Raw genomic sequence first — 17,174 nt, 5'->3', positions numbered from 1 at the left:
TATCCGTGGATCTGCCGGGGCAGTACTCACTGATCCCTTACAAACTGCAGCAAGCTTTGCCAGTTATGAGAACATATATGCCCCTAGTGAGAATATCTCGCCACACTTAGTCCATATATTTTTTGATGACCTGCCCCACGGGCTCTGGTAGACTCAGTGAGGGAGGATTCAGATGTCCCAATCACAGCAGAGGAACTCCAGAAGGCATTTTCCGAGATGCGACCGGGTAAAGTACCCGGCCCCAACAGCTTCCCATGTGAATTCTATAAGAAATATCATACCCATCTAACATCCCCCTATTTGGCAGCACTTAATACGGTCTATCAAAATGGGCGCCATGCAGAAATAGTTGCATTTTTAAAACCCGGTTGACCCCCCGAACAACATGCCTCATATTGTCCAATATCACTTCTTAATGTCGAAGCCAAACTCCTCGCCAAAGTCATAGCTAATTGTATAGTAATGCATATTATGGATTTAGTTCACCCTGACCAAGCGGCTTTCATGCTGGGACGCGCTACATGGCACAACATCAGGCGTGCACAAAATACCATTGCATCCATAGACCGACTTGGAGAGCCAGCTGCACTCTTGTTTGCTGACATTGACAGGGCATTCGATTCCCTTAGTTGGGCTTATTCATTTGCACTCCTGAGTCGATACAATTTCGGCCCCCGCCTCCTTAAATACATTCAACTCTTATCTACTTATATTACCGCCTCTGTCTGGGTGGCAGACTCTACATCACAAACCTTTCTTATTAGGTGGGGAATCCGTCAGTGCTGCCCCCTCTCTCCATACCTCTTCGCATTGGCCATGGAGCCCCTCGCGGCCTGGGTGTGGATCAACACACAGATCCGCAGCTTTGAGTGGTCCAGAGAAGTTTCCAACTGCATTGCACTCTACGCGGATGATGTATTATTTTTCCTTACGCGACCAGATAGGTCGGGACCCAGACTACTCCAGATCGTGCAGGTCTTTGGTCATGGTATATGAATCTCTGCAAATCATATCTATGGCATTTGCTGGGTGGGATGCGCGTGGCCGCGTGAGCACGCGAGGTGACGATGGTGCGAGAAGGATTTAAATATCTTGGGGTCATCCTCCCAACTTGTGTCTTGGGAAAGGAACCTGGCCCCATTGTGGACGCCGATCAAGCACCAGACCCATTCCTGGTCTCATCTACAGCTCTCCCTATTTGGCAAACCCGCCATTTTTAAGATAGTCTCACTGCCCTGTCTACTATACCAGCTTCAGAATCACCCATACCTGATTCCACCCGTCTGGTTTAGACAGCTGAACTCAATTCTCTGAATTTTTCTCTGGCGAGGTGGTGCAGTCCGGTTGGCACTGAAAACATGCTTCCAGTCCACGTACTGTGGAGGCATAGCAACACCAGACATCCAAGCATACTATGTGGCCTCGCACCTTCACATCCTCAACGACTGGTGGTATGGTGACAGAAGAGATCCCGCCTATGCAGTTGAATGTCTGCAGATGGGTAATATGTCACTCCATACTATTCTATATACGGGCTCGGCCCTGAAAGCGCTGCCTCAGGCTACCACCACAGTATTTAAGATTTGGAAGAGATCACTGCAACAAATGGGATGGTGGGGCAGATTAACAAAAGAGATGCCTCTTTGGCACAATGGTCTCCTTTCCCCCTGGTTGGGTTATCTGGTTTCTCTGGCTGGGGTGCCATAGGCATTTCCAGGGTGGGCAATGTCCTCCATGGTCAGACCCTAATGCCTTTTCAGGAAATACAACAAGAATGTACAATGCATAGATCGCAATTCTATAAATACCTTCAGTTCGACCATGCCTTTTCCCCATGTCTCGCACACCAGGGAACTGTGCCGGCCTTAGTCCCATTGAAGCTAAAGTATTTATGATGGACCACGGGGAACATAAAATCACCAAGGTATATCAAACACTTGTAACAAATAGCCCCACTACACTAGATAAAACACAAGAGGTGTGGTAGCAGGATCTTGGCCCCCTAGACGACAACGACTGGGCTGAGGCACTGGAATCTCCACGAGGTTGATATATTCCATTTAAATACCTTCATAGGGTTTATTATACCAGATATAAGCTCTGGCGTGCTGGGCTGATTGAATCCCTGCTCTGCCTGCGCTGCCAAATGACTGATGGTACCCTTATAGACACTGTGTGGCAGTGCATAACACGGTCTAAGTCTGGCGGGGTGTCATTACATGCCTGTCAGATGTTCTCTGCTGGAATATCCCTTACTCACCACGCCTGGCCCTGCTCACTGATGACATCGGGGGCAACACCTATAAACACCATTTATTACTTTTAGGCCTTTCACTGGCAAAGCGCAACATTGCAAAGGCATGGAAAGATGCCTTCCCTCCATTAGTTGGGTTGTGGAAGAGGGGTCTTGATTTTTGTATGGGGTTAGAATTGCTAATCTATAAAGCGAGAAGATGCCCCCAGAAACACCAAAGATTTGGAAGATGTGGGCGGAATAAAGTGGGCTGTGTCTGGGACCCATTTCAGCGGCCTCCATGGATTAGTATTTGACAATCAGTGGTGATAAGTGCTAAACATGGTTGTAAATATATGGATAACAGATCAAAGTGGCTACGCTCGACCTATGATGTGCTATGTAGCGGTAACATGACACTACAGCTCCATGTTGGAGCATTATTTTGTATTGGTGTTGTTTTCCAATTGTTTAATAGATATCAAAAAGTGAACATCTTTCTCGCAAATATATATTTTATATTGTTCAGTTACCTGGCGTTGCCAGGCCCATTGTGGAGTCTCCATGCCAGAAATTCCTTACTCCAGCTGTCAGAAATGAGACTCAGACCAGTGTTCTCAATGGTAAATACTTATTGAAAAAAAAACCTGCATATTTCTACCACATGCATATTGTCCAATGTAAAAAGTGCAGTGAAGCAGCTAGGTTTTGAAATCATGCACTTCCCTGGTCCAGCATGAACACACTCAAAGCTACCTGTTACCCATCACAAACCGAATTCATACAATGTTAACATTTGCTGTTAATGTTAATTTACAGGTGGACTATGCTAACCATGCACAATATAAACATGGAAAGACTGGTCGCAAACAGTCACCAGTACGCATTTTCACCAACATCCCGCAGAACAGGATAACTCTTCCAAAGGAGGAAGGCTACAGGTAAGAGGTCCAAATCAGGACACCTCCACATTGATGTCACAAAGTGCCAGATGTCTCACCTTTTATTGTATGCGTATAACTGCATAGCACTATATGGCTGTCTTTGAGTGGGAACTTGATTGGTGGGAACAGAATTTGCAGTGCATCAAACGGATTTAGCAGCACTCAAAGATGACTGTATACTTTCAACAGCTGTGTCAATTATTAGCAAAAATAGGCCTTTGCCATATGACTCAATGACCTTGATCTGTGGTTTGTCCAAACCTGCTATCAGTCTAGGACTACATCAAGTGGGCAAAAAGAAGTTGCAGTCATGGGTACGATTAACCTGTGTTGCAAGCGTCCCACCCATAAGAAATGTTCTATACCTTCTTGTCACCTAATGTATTTTTATTTATTTATTGACCCCCACATGCATCAATCTAGGATTTTGCATTTCTTAAATAGCGAAAATTAAGGAATCGCTATTTAGGAAATGCAAAATGCTATGCATCAAGAAATCCTAAAAGTTTTTAGGATTTCTTAATTTTCGGAAATTGCGATTCCTTAATTGCGAAGTGCAATTAAGGAATGGCATTACATTGATTCCTATGGGCCTAGAGGCCCATAGGAATCAATGTAGTCAATTGGAAGGCAGTAGCAAATTGCGAGTGGCACTTAGAAAATTTCATGGGTGCAGGGGGGCGTCCAAAGGACCCCCCCCTGCACCCCTGAAATGCATTTGAAAGTGCATGTTTCACACACACATGTCCTAAGGACATGTGTGTCTGTAACTCGACAGTTTAAAAAATGAATTTTTAAGCATTTTTAAACAATTTCGCAAATTACCACGAGGTTGAACCTCGTGGTAATTTGCACTTCCAATTTGAATAATCACAATTTTTTTTTAAATGATGCATAGCTTTTAAGGAATCGCAAATTTGCAATTCCTTAAAAGCAATCGCATTTTTGGAATTCGGTAAAAATACCGAATTACTCAAAAATGCTTGATGCATCCCAAACACATATTTAGGAAGTGCAAACGGCCGAATTTACCGATTCGCACCGTTTGCACTTCCTAAATAGGTTGATGCATGTGCCCCTAAGTGTTATATAGAGCGCAAACCAGACCTGTGAGGGTATCAGATCGCTTTACAGTAGTAACAGGTGGGATACAAGGACATGGGGGAAGAGAGCCAAAGGGATAGGGAGGGGTAGATACAATATATTGCTCACACTTTCTTTTCAATATCACTCTGTTTCAGGTCCAGTCATTTTAATGGACCTCAAGCAAAAGTAATAGTACAATTTTAACGTCACTCTCTTGAATTAAAACTACCACCAACCAAAATTGACCTCCATCAGTAATTGCCGCCCACTTTTTCCTGATGCCCCACATGTAAAGCTTGGATGCTGTAAATGAAACCTCTTTTAAGAGCTCAACCTCCTGTTCACATTACTTTGTACTCCCAAATGTTACTCACATCTTGGTCACCTTTCTTAAATTCACTGTCTTGATATCCATATCACTGACAAATGTGCACTAGAATTCTGCCGCCAATGCCCTCATCTACACCACCAACCTCCTCCCTACCTCATCCACACCCATCCCTCCCAACCCCTCTCTCCTCTCTAACACCAACCCGTACACCGACGCCATGGAGCCCTGCACGATCACCAACCCACCCCCTCACCCGCACGCTAATTCTCAGGTCAGTCACTCACCCATGATTTCCATTCCCAACACCAACACTTATCCCACGCTGGGCAAGATTATGTCCACCCTCCTCCAGCTCAAAGAAAACATTCACACCATCAAAGAAGACATTCACACCATCAAAGAACTACTCCTCACACACCCCAGACACCCCTCACTCACCACCACCCCCCTCCCAACTTGCCCCCCACCCTTCCGGATGACTCTCCCACTCTACACCCCCCACACTGGACCGCGATCCCTGTCCACAATCGCAACAACCGCCCCCGTCGCCCATGCAACCCTCTTTCGGACCTCGACACGCTCACCCTCCTCCGCTCCTACGACCCAGCTTACCTAAACCACACAACCGCCACACACCTCTCCATTCCCACGATACACTCAAATCCCTGTAGACCCCCCACACTAAACAACAGAATCTCCGTCCCTAATAACCTTAGAAAAGTCCCCCTCACTCTAGAACCCTCTACCTCCCCTGACACACCCTGTCTCAAATGCACTCTCATCAACTGCAGATCGGCCTCTAGACACTCCTCCGCCATCGCTGATCTCATCTTAACATTGGACCTTGACCTAATCATCATGACTGAAACCTGGCTAACCGAATCTTCTACACCTATAATGGACATTCTGGTTCCCCCCAACTACCACATCATTAGACTTGACAGGTCTGGCAAGATAGGTGGTGGAATCGCATGCATATGCAGAAACAACCTTTCTGTTCTGAAAGTCACCGCACCTTCCCTACCCTCCCCAACTTCCTGTGAATACATCTGCCTCGATATTATCAGTGAGGGCAAACCGATATGCTCTCTTCACGGCATCTACCACCCAGGGACAACCTCACCTTTGCCCAACAAATCACGGATATGATCTCTACCAATTCTGGACGACCGCTCACCCAAATATACCTTGGTGACTTCAACCTCCACTGGAACGATCACAATGATGCGGTGGTAAATAGTCTTAAAAATTTCCTCAACGCCCCCGACCTCACACAATTATGCAACAGCCCGACCCACGAGAAAGGCTCTATCCTCGACCTTATCATCTCCAAAGAGGACGCTACCCAACTTGAGTCTATTCAACCCCGTGACTGGTCAGATCATCATATTGTCACATTCTTCATCAATGAAAAAGTCAAATTCAACACGGTTCAATCCTCCAAGCCTAAAGTCTGGAAAAGAGACCTGAAAAAACTCACCCCAAACTCCCTACCCCCGAACAGCTGCGACCTCCTACTCCCTCCTACCGGCGCTACGGACGTCCAATCCTTGACTGACCACTATCTCAACGCCATGACCTCAATAATTAATGAGGCTGCACCCATGCAGCTAAAAAGAGTCTCCGCTAAAATCTCCAATCCATGGTACGACGGGAGTCTCAATGAGGATAGACGAGCCATGCGAATGGCAGAGCGCACCTGGAGATCAGCTCCCTCTGCACTGCACCTAAAAACCCTGAAGGAAAAGAGAAACGCCTACTTCAGGAAAATAAAGCGCTCAAAATCAGCCTTCTTCAGCCTCCAGCTCGACCAAGCAAAAAACCGTCCGAGAAAACTGTTTGAGCTAATCAGAACACAATCTAAGGAACAACCCCAACCACTCAGCACTGTGCGCGAAGCACCCTCCTGTGAAGTCTTCGCTGCTTTCTTTATCCAAAAAACTGACAACATAAAGAGTGATCTCCTCATTGATGCAAGCCTTTACTCCAAACCCCACTGCATAGCACCCACTGAACCAAAAAACTATGCTACATGGTCATCCTTTGACACCTATTCTGAAGAAGAAATTGGCAAACTGCTCAGCACCTTGAAACCATCCAATCACCTCACGGACCCCCTCCCTGCTAACGCTGTCAAAGACTTCACCCCATTGCTCCTTCCACTCTGGACTAAAATTATCAACAGCTCACTTCAACAAGGAACCATCCCTGACTCCCTCAAAGTTGGACAAGTCACACCTTTACTAAAGAAACCTACAGCCGACCCATCTGATCTAAACAATTACCTTCCCATTACCAATATTCCCACTCTCGCCAAACTCCTGGAAAAATGCGCACAACTACAATTGACTAAACACATTGATCAGTTTGATCTCCTCAACCCTCATCAATCAGGCTTCCGAGCAGGACACAGTACACAAACTGCTATGACTCACATTATTGACGACGCCCTTCAAATCCTAGATCAAAATGATACCTGCCTCCTCATCCTTCTTGATCTCTCCTCAGCATTCGACACCGTTAAACATGAGAATTTACTCGAACTTTTAAACACAAGAATGGGTCTATCTGGGACTGTTCTCAAGTGGTTCACTTCCTTTCTACACAACAGGGCGCAGAAAATCAAGAGCAACAACCTGATGTCCTCGCCAATACCTGTATCGTTAGGCGTACCCCAAGGATCCTCCCTATCCCCTCAACTTTGTTCAACCTAGTTATGGAACCTCTCACCACCTTGCTACAAGCATCCAATGTACTCTTTCACATGTACGCCGATGACACCCAACTATATCTCAAATTACAATCCCCCAAAGACATTGTACTCCTGAACTCAACGATCAGAAGCACCCAATCCTGGCTTGCCGATAATCATCTCAAACTCAATGCTCTAAAAACAGAGTTCCTTCTGATCTCACCTCCCGCGAAGATCTCTACCACTCAAATTTGGCTTAAACACCTAACTGCACTCAATGTCCAACCCACCATCGTGGACTCAGCAAAATCTTTAGGCATAACACTCGACACCAATCTCAACATGCAGCAACATATCAGCAAGGCAACTAAGGGAGCGAACTATCAAATCAATACCCTGAGGAAACTTAAACCCTTCCTCCCAGCCAAAGACTTCCAAACTGCAGTACAAGCACTAGTCATCCCTCGAATAGAATACGGCAGCATCGCCCTCTGCGGTCTCCCTCTAACTACTACTGCACCCCTAAGAGCTTCTCTAAACGCTGCAGCGAGACTCATCACTGGGTCAAAAAAACACTCGCATATCTCCCCTGACTTGAAATCCCTGAACTGGCTGCCTTTTGAAGCCAGAATACATCTGAAAATCGCCTGCATGACACACAAGGCTGTACACCTGAGCTCACCCGGATACCTCACCCAGAAGCTGACAATCTCCGGCGGCTCTAGAAACACTAGAGGCACAAACAATCTTCTGCTAAAACCTCGAAGATTCCGGAAGGAAAAAACTTATAAACGCTCCTTCTCAGGAATGGTACCCAGGATCTGGAACTCACTCCCTCCTGAAACCAGACTCATCTCCTCCATCACACTTTTTAAGAAAGAAGTAAAAGCTATCCTCATGGCTAAATACACTTGATCTATTAAAGTGGATTTTTAAAGTCTCTGCACCGATCTGTATTATCTGTTCGATCCCTTCGATTATTCGTATTACTTGTATTATTGACTTACCTGACTGTCTATGCTCACACCTATTTGTACTATTTGCATTATTGATGTACCTGTTTTACTATGCTCCCTCATGTACCTACCCCACCCCACTTATTACCTACAACTACGCTATACCTAATGGCCTGTTATTCACTCTCCTGTTTGTATTCCCTGCTTTGTAAAGCGCTCTGATATCTGCAAAGATCTTGTTCGCGCTACATAAAACTTTCAAAATAAAAATAAAATAAACAACCCTAAACTACAGGTACCTGCTCTTTGTCCTTCGGCTGTGGGGCATTCTTAGCCATATAAATTAAACTCTCCTCCAGGTTAACATTGTATTACTTATTTCACTGTAATTTACCACTCACTCACTGCATTTACTCATCAGCATTCGCTTCCAACCATTTCTCTTTCAAAGTCTCCCATTCCCCCAATTCCTCATCGTCCCAGTGTCCTGACGCCTTTGTTAAATCCTCCAGTCCTCGGCCGAGTGTTCCTTCACTGGGGTTTGTTACATCAGACTTAAACTACTGGGCCTCGTGTGCTCTTACCTTCTGCTTTGCTTGCACTCACCCGTCCTCCTGGCTACCTCCAGTGGCTCTTTTCTGTTGCTCTACTTGTGTCTGCAACAACCTGAAGAGGTCGAGTTGCCCAGAACCTGAGCAGTGGTTAGTGTGAGAGACGTACTTAATGTCTATTGTTAAAAAGTTGTCACATTGCTAGACTTTGTATTTTGCAGGTACGTCATTACTCAGGTATTGTCCTGGGGTGCTTCCTTCTTCCTTTTCTATCCCTATTTTCCCTGTTTCCCAGGAAGTAACTTGTTTGGTTTTTGTGACAAGTGAGAGAGATAGAAACACAGATCCTAGGTTTCAGGGGCCATTGTGTATCAAGATCTTCCTGAAGCCGATGATGAAGTCGGTGGCAGCGTCGGACCAGGTGTTACACTCTCTTGACATTTTCTTCATTGTGGGGATGGTTAATGGTCCTGGAGATTGTGCACGACTAATGGGCGTGATGACACACATGTCCCTTGACTTGGGAGTTCCTCTTTTCTGAAAGAAAACTGAAGGGCCAGTAATGGCACTGACCTCTTGAAGGTTAATTCGGTGGTGATGGTTTGCAGACTGCCATCTGAGAAGGTAGCCACTTTAAGGGTGTCGTTGTGTTAAGTTTTTGGCTGGCCCGAATGTGAGCTGAGGAAACTGTAGCAAGTCCTAGGGCACAGTAACTTTGCCTGTAGGTTAGTAGTGGCAGGAAGATCTTGCGGTAGACGCAGAGTTTGCAGTGAGGTGAGTGACAAATGCGGTCCTGCGCGGTTAGGATCATAGAAGCGGTACGACAGGGCATGAAGACACGGTTTACGATTTGTTGACAACTACAATGGAGTGATAATTTAGTTGAATTCAGACCCATGTACATGGGATGCCAGGATTTTTTCAGATGCCTCAAGAGCAGTGGGGTGTGGTTTACACTGGAACAGACACTGAGGTAGGTGGTTGACTGGATAAGACGGAACTACAGCATTGCTTTTATGGAATTTCTTCCAGTTCTCTTGACAATAGAGCTGTGGGGACATAAACTGACAATCAAAAAATGTGGCCTTTTTGAGGGACAGTGAAGCTGTGCTGAGAGTGTTCAATAAATTGTCTGCATGACAGATGGTAGCTGAAGCTGCTAAGAGAACGGGTGAAGAGATGATTGCCGTTAAATATGATGTTCCGAGCTAGACCCATCCTGGTCCTAGAGAATGAGCTCAGATGCTGACTCATATTCAGTGATCGAGGTTCTGTGGTTTGGCCCTATAGGGGGTGCACGGGGAGAGGGTGCCGGAGGATTTGTGGCCACTATAGAAATGAAAGCTCTGTGTTTGGAAGTAGTATCCCTAGCAGCACCGTTACGGCGACGCATAGACAGGCGTAGGCATATTTGATAGGTGAGAAGCCAGGAAGAGAAAAAGCAACAGTGAGGGGATGGAGGACAAGAAGCAGTTGTGAGGTCACTAGTAGAAAAAAAGGGTTATCCCCAGTAACCTAGCCCTTTGTAACAAGTGTTTATGAGGGTATGAGCCAAGCAGGGGAAGAGTTGTAAATAGATTTTGAAAGGCTGGGCAAGGGATTGGAGGAAGGAGAATGTCTGGAAGGCATTGACGATGGAGATATTGGAGAAAATATTGACCCAGTTGACTGTTGCAGGCGCATAGGGTTGAGGGAAGGGGTTAGAATGTCACTCTTAGAACATCAGTTGGGTTATTTAGAGCATGAGCAGAAGGATTTACGAACATCTGTGAGCTTTGCTTGTTTCAATAAAGTAGCATTTTTCACAACGCCAGAGCAACAAGTATGGTCTCTAGCCAAAGATGGGGCCTCCGTGGAGGATTTGGGACCACCCTCTCCACATGGGAAGTTCTGGGAGCTCCAGGGTGACTTGAGCGGATTAGGCACCGCCACCACGTCCCTGCAATTACATGCAGGTGAAGAGGGAAGATCAGATTTCGCTCTGCACAACGTTGAGCCCACCACCTTCATCCCAGGTCTATACTGATTGGGGCTATCTTTGGAACAGGCAGGGCACACTAAAGGCTGCATTGTTTGAATGGAGAGTTAGTAGGTGCTGAAAGGAGATGGAAAGCGAGAGCTCACAATAAAACAGATTAGGGAGAGAATAGGGCTGTTTAGGAGTCTGGGGAAAGCCCTCAGTCAAGTCTTGAGAAAAGGCCTACCGGGCCTACTGCAGGCAGGCAGATGAAGAAGGTGATAGAGACGCAAGGCCAACAAGTGGGAAATAGGAGGTGTTTAGTAAAAGGTGTTTAGGTGTAACAATTTTATTTGGGGTGCAGGTGGCCAGAGAGCATCAAGGGAATGTTAATGTTCATTGGTGGGATATGGGGTTAGAATTTCACTGCGAGAACATTGCTAGGGTTAATTCAAAACCTGATAATTTGCACATCATATTGTCTCTAATTTTCTTGGCACAATCTTCTTCTGAAGGATTTCCTGTTTGTTCAAGGTACGGCAGACTTATGTCCAATGTATAGGACCCGTATGTCCTCCGCACTTGGGGCTTTGCCTCAGCTGATAATGAAACAATGTGAACGGCTTGCAGTATTCCTGTGAGGGCAAAGCAGTGCTAGCAGTGAACTTTTGTTGAACGGGGCTCTCCATGAAATCCTGTTTTGTATGGCTGCTCTCAGAACCTGGGGGGCCAGGCCAACGAATAAAGGACGTAACCAAGTCCATCAGGTATATTATGGGGTTTCTAATCCTGTGTTCTTTGCCTAAATTAGTCTGTATTAGTGCTGGTGAATACTACTCGTGGCCGCGCAGGGACCCCCATCAGAGTTTTGGAAAAGAATTCATAATTAGACCTGAGTGGATATGAGGAGGAAATAGACACTTTCAAAAGGGTTACATCCACCAGACAGTCCTGATTCCCCCAGCACCATGAACACCAGATTTCCCCTGTCTCTAAGGGCTAGATGTAGGTAATTTTAAATTACCGATTCGAAAATACCTGGCCTGGAGGCCCATAGGAATTAATGTCAATTACCGAATCGGTAATTACCGATACGGTAAAATTAGGAAAAAGTCAAGGGTGGCAGGTTGTCACTTTGACACCCTGTTGCACCCCTGATTAGTGCTGGTGTGCACATGTGGCATACATACATGCCCTAAGGGTCTGCATGTCTATCACATGGCACAGGATGAAAATGCACATTTAAGCATTTACATAGGAATTCCTTATTTACCACCAACTAGTAGTTGGTGGTAAATAACGAATTCTTAAAGCCCAGAAGCACTGTTTACAGTGCTTCCTACATCTCATTTACCGATTCAGTAAATACCGAATCGGTAAATACCGATTCGTTATTTACCCAATCAGTAAAATAGCCTCCTACGTTAGAAAAGGCTTTTACCGGTCGGTAACGGCCGATTTCGGCCGTTACCGACAGATAAAAGCCTACCTACATCTGGCCCTAAATTACTTTAATTGTAAGATTGTATCTCACACATAGTTCAAAATGGTATAAATATCCTCTGGGTCTACTCTAGACCTATCGCCAGGACACTAAAATTTTACATTTCTGCAGTACCGTACAGTAATTCTAATTTGTAGACTAACAGGCACATGCATCAATCTCGGCATTTGCGATTCCTTAATTGCGATTTTTAAGGAATCGCAATTAAGGAATCGCAAATGCCTATGCATCAAGAAATCGCTAAATAAATTGCGATTCCTTAGAATTCCTTATTTGCGATTAGCATTTTGCGAATCGCAATTAAGGAATCCCTTCCCATTCATTCCTATGGGCCTAGAGGCCCATAGGAATGAATGGGAAGACAATCTCAATTTGCGATTCGCAATTAGCTAATCGCAAATTCAGATTGCGATTTCAAGGGTGCAGGGGTGTCCAAAGGACACCCTGTTGCACCCCTGAAATCAAACAATGCACATATGTTGTGTACACACATGCCCTAAGGGCATGTGTGTGCACAACATGAAAGTTAAAAATATGAACAAAATTGCATATTTCTAACTTTTCGCAAAATTACCATGAGGTCCAACCTCATGGTAATTTTTTCTCTCTAATTGCGAAATCGCAATTTTTTTAAGTTTCATGCATTGCTTTTAAGGAATCGCAAAATTGCGATTCCTTAAAAGCAATCGCACTTGAAAAAATCGCTAAAATAGCGATTTTTTCTCTTTTAGGTTGATGCATCCCAAATAGTGATTTGGGAATCGCAAACGGCCGAATTTTGCGATTCGCACCGTTTGCGAGTCCCAAATCGCTTGATGCATGTGCCTGTAAGAGACCAGAATGGAGGCACATCATGACATTTAATATGAATTGGTCAAAGATAACATCCCATTAGTGAGCGTGTCCAGAGCTGGCGTGAGCAGGTAATTGGGTCAACCATGTCAAAACAGAACAGAGTCGTTTTCAGTATCCTTCATGGCTGTAGCATCCCATGGAAGAGAAGTCAGTCCATCATTTTTGAGACGTGGTGCTAAAATTAACAGAGACAAAATAAAGTCTGAGATGCAGAAATCCTCCTTAAACATTTTGAAGATAGAGTTAATACTACTGCTTTGTTCAGCTTTTGTTTTTGGTTACAAGTTTAAAACATGTGTTGACTTATTTCAGGTACTGCTCTATTTGCCAACGGTACGTTTCATCAGACAATCAACACTGTGAAATCTGCAATTTATGCACATCTAAAGTAAGTGGTTAGTTTTTTTAATACAATGTGGTTGGTTAGTGTACTGGATTGATGTTTATGTGGCCAATTGATTTGTCTGCATTGAACCACTTTTCTTGACTTCTTAACTGTCCTGTTGTGGTTGGTCTGGGTAGTACAAGGCTGTCTGCCTTTCTAGGACACTCTGCCCTTTAGCCGTGTGGCTCTATTTGTTGAGTTTAGTGGCAATCGTAAACCATCTGCTAGTGAAGCAGCAGGCAGCCTTCTCGTCATGCCTTACAGTAGAACTTCCTGCTATGCCTTCAATCTTAGCATCAGTTACTGACTGACTTTAATTTATTCTTTATGATGTCAAGAATCAAAGTTTGTAGAACTGTGCCTGACCTCGTGTCTGTCTCAGCTCATTAATTGTGTTTTTTAATTCCACCGTTACCATCTGCATCTGTCAAACGCCTGAACCACAATGGTGTTTCTTTTCAGTCCTCCCTTTGTGTCGATTGTTGTATACTAGCTTATTTTACTACAAAATATTATTTTTGTGACAAGTCACAGAAATTGTTTAGTTTTTCATCAAAAACTTTCCACTGTAAATAAAAAAAACCACTTTATTCTGATAGAATAATTAACTATTTATTTCTAGCGCGGTGTCTCAGTAAGAAATGCACATAGTTCAGTCACAGGGGTACAGAAAAAAAGTATAGCAGCACATGCCGGCATACCCACCAAATGTGGGCACAACAGGGTGGTTCTTAGAATTTCGGGTGGTGGCAGGGTAGCCATTTATGCTGCATGGTCACTGGCCGTACTAACCCCAGATTATAGGCGGATATGACATGGTGACGGTGTTTCCTCAGGTACCCAGGCGGTGCCGAGGATAGCGTCTTCCGATTGGTGCTGGCCTTGTCCGCCAGTGCTTTGAAATTGTCAGGCACGTGAGGTGGTTCAACCGCTTTGCGTAAACCTCCAACATCTAAATTGAGTCCTCAGTGCTGCTGGGCGATGACAAGGCCCCCGCGGATTTCAACTAACACCATTTGCGTTGCTCAGTCTCTGACCTCCGGATTGACAGCGGTGGAGTGCTTTGTGGGGCCCACATATTTCTGAACTTGCCTGGAGGCTTACCTTTCAAACATTCCGCTTTTTATTGGCGTTTGAAACAGCTCAACATGTCTATCGGTACAAAGGCCGTTTTCTGCTTTCTTTTGCTGTCTAATATATGCGTCTTTCCTAAATACTTATCAGCATCTTAACACCATTACTTTGAGCTCTGTTCCCTGCCTGAACCCCTCCAAGTAGCATTGTTTCTTTTGAATATGTTAGTCAACATTTTTATGATGCGCGGATTTAGCAAAAGGCAGACTGAATAACAGTAAAAAAAGAAAAGAAAAATGACAATGTTCATTAAATCTTTGAAGTTGCAAACCAGCAGGCCTGAACAGTAATCAAAACCTACCTCATCCTGAGCTACAGAAGACGAAAAAGCGAATAACATCGGCGAATGATCAACGCGTAATAAATATAGCCCCATTCTCTTATTATAGTGGTCTGAAATGAACGAGTAATCTTGTATGTGCTGAGTCTCTCACGTTCCTAATTTGGGGTTACTCTGCCACCCGCTGGCAGGATTGAAAACTGATTCTCAAACATGTTTAATGTAGACCTGCCTGTCACTACCATGATTGCTCGGGCAAATACGCGGCATGGTTCCTTGCTGGCGCAGGCTCAGAGCAGCGCCAGTTTTTTCTACTGATCACTGTGGCATGTACTGAGGAGCCAATGGACTGAATTCTTCTTTCATTTTAATTTAATAAAAAATCTTTTGCTCACCCTCTTCAGTTAGGGTGCCGTATCCCGCAGAGCTCTTGTTTTCAGGCCTTGTGCAAAGAGCCGTAAACTGAAGCAACTGACTCGCATAATATCATATTACATGGCCTGTGTAGGGAACATCCATCCTCTCAAAGCCCCTGCGGCGACAAGACCTTGGGGCATGGCTTATTGAAATATATCCATAGTAAAGGTGAACGTGCTCCCTTGTGTTGGGATTTTATTTTTTAAGCAGAGTTCTTAGGTCCTTACAACAGTTTTGAAGTTGAGCCTGGTGGCAAAAATATTTTTTGTGTGTGAGGCTGCAGAGTACTGTTTCTTTCTTAAATGTCTCCCACCAACTCGGTGGCTACCATCACTGTCCAGATTCATGGATTACGAGTAACATGTGTAAAGGATAAAGCATCAGAAGGAAAACATAACCTTTCATACCCAAGAACTAGTTTCTCTCCCCTCTCCATGCAGTGTTGAGGGGATGCATTGAGGTCGTTTCGACTTTGGCAGCTGGTCTCCTGGTGCAGTGGTGGCTCACCCACCTTATTTAAATATCCATGTAATATCAGTGAAAATTTTTTGGGAGAAAGTTATTCCCCAACTTGCAGGACCACTGTTGTCAAAACTGAATAGCCTGCCAACTCATCACCATTTCTTTCCAGACAGCTGGCATTTATTTCTCTTTTCCACAAACACAGCCTCAACGTTTTGGGTTATTTCTCCCAAAGTTAAAAGCAATGGTCATCGATTCACCAAAATACCAGGGGTAGCCAAAGTGACATCACATATCATTTGACCTAAATGACGTCACAGGACATCATATAACCTTTTCCAGAAAGACATGTCACATGACCCTAACATCACACCAGTTGACATAGCTGAAGACCTATATTTGTTTTTTGTTTGGGACTGGGTGGTTCAAACTAACATAACCACTTTCCCGTCCGTTCTACTTTCACTAAAACTTTTTAATGAGGTTAGAACTACCCCCTAATAAATTAGTTCGGGGAGTAGTCCATACTTCTTTTAATTTCTTACTCACTACTTTCAACACAGAACCCAATGAAGACAAATGGCAACCAACTGTCTTGTCGGTGCCTGAGGGTTCTTCTTGTGGCACTCTGCATGCAATTCTCTCTGTCTGATACTCTTCCCTTAGCTTGGTGGTAGCTATTGACTATCTTTTCAGTTTTCCAGTCACTCTTTTGTTGATTTACAATTATTGCTCATAAGGTGTACAAGAGTGGCCTTACAAGCCCTTTCTCTCCTGTTGATTATATATATAGCTGAAGTCTCATCATAACTGCATGATTAGTATAAATGTCTATTTTAGATACTATCCAAAGTATAACAGTCTATGTTAGATACTATCATATCAAATCAAATCAAATATAGCTTCATTCCATCTTTGTGGTCAAAAACCATAAAAGCACAATAAAAAACATAATTATAAATTTGCAGAGCAAGCACAACTATGTCTATTTCATCAAAATCCACAGATTGACATTAAAAGCAAATATTGATATTAATAAATATTAATAAAACACACTAAACGTCGCAATATAATGTTTTCAATTAATCTGAGCCTATAACAATTATCCCCTTTAGTTTATGAAATCTCATTGCTAATAACAGTGTCCACAGTTTTTATTATGTCACCTTACTTAATTCAAGTGGCAATTTCCCTGCATTGTATTTCTAGATCGTATTACATTTTTCAAGTACAACACCATCACGCTAATACATATGTCACTATCCATATGTTGCATGTACATAAGGGCATTATTGCATTGTCTTAATCCAATGTATTCTAAAAATGGAATTAAAAATCTCCTCAAAAACGGGAGCTACGCTGCGAATCAAGATGGCCGCATAAGCTC

The 17,174-nt window shown here is 44.1% G+C and overlaps 1 protein-coding gene across 1 annotated transcript in view; it reads left to right on the top strand.

The window, feature by feature from the left end:
* ZCCHC4 (zinc finger CCHC-type containing 4) overlaps positions 1–17,174 on the top strand; it is a 399,939-nt gene that overhangs the window by 306,574 nt on the left and 76,191 nt on the right. Inside the window, exons 9-10 of the mRNA XM_086964013.1 lie at positions 3,053–3,174; positions 13,422–13,497. Of these exons, the coding sequence (XP_086820139.1) occupies positions 3,053–3,174; positions 13,422–13,497 (198 nt within the window). The remainder of the gene's footprint in view (positions 1–3,052; positions 3,175–13,421; positions 13,498–17,174) is intronic.

This window comes from Lissotriton vulgaris, chromosome 3_2 (assembly GCF_964263255.1).
Source record: "Lissotriton vulgaris chromosome 3_2, aLisVul1.2, whole genome shotgun sequence".
In the NCBI taxonomy this organism is placed as follows: domain Eukaryota; kingdom Metazoa; phylum Chordata; class Amphibia; order Caudata; family Salamandridae; genus Lissotriton; species Lissotriton vulgaris.
Note: the sequence above shows the minus strand (reverse complement) of the source record. Positions and strands in the feature narration are given on the sequence as shown.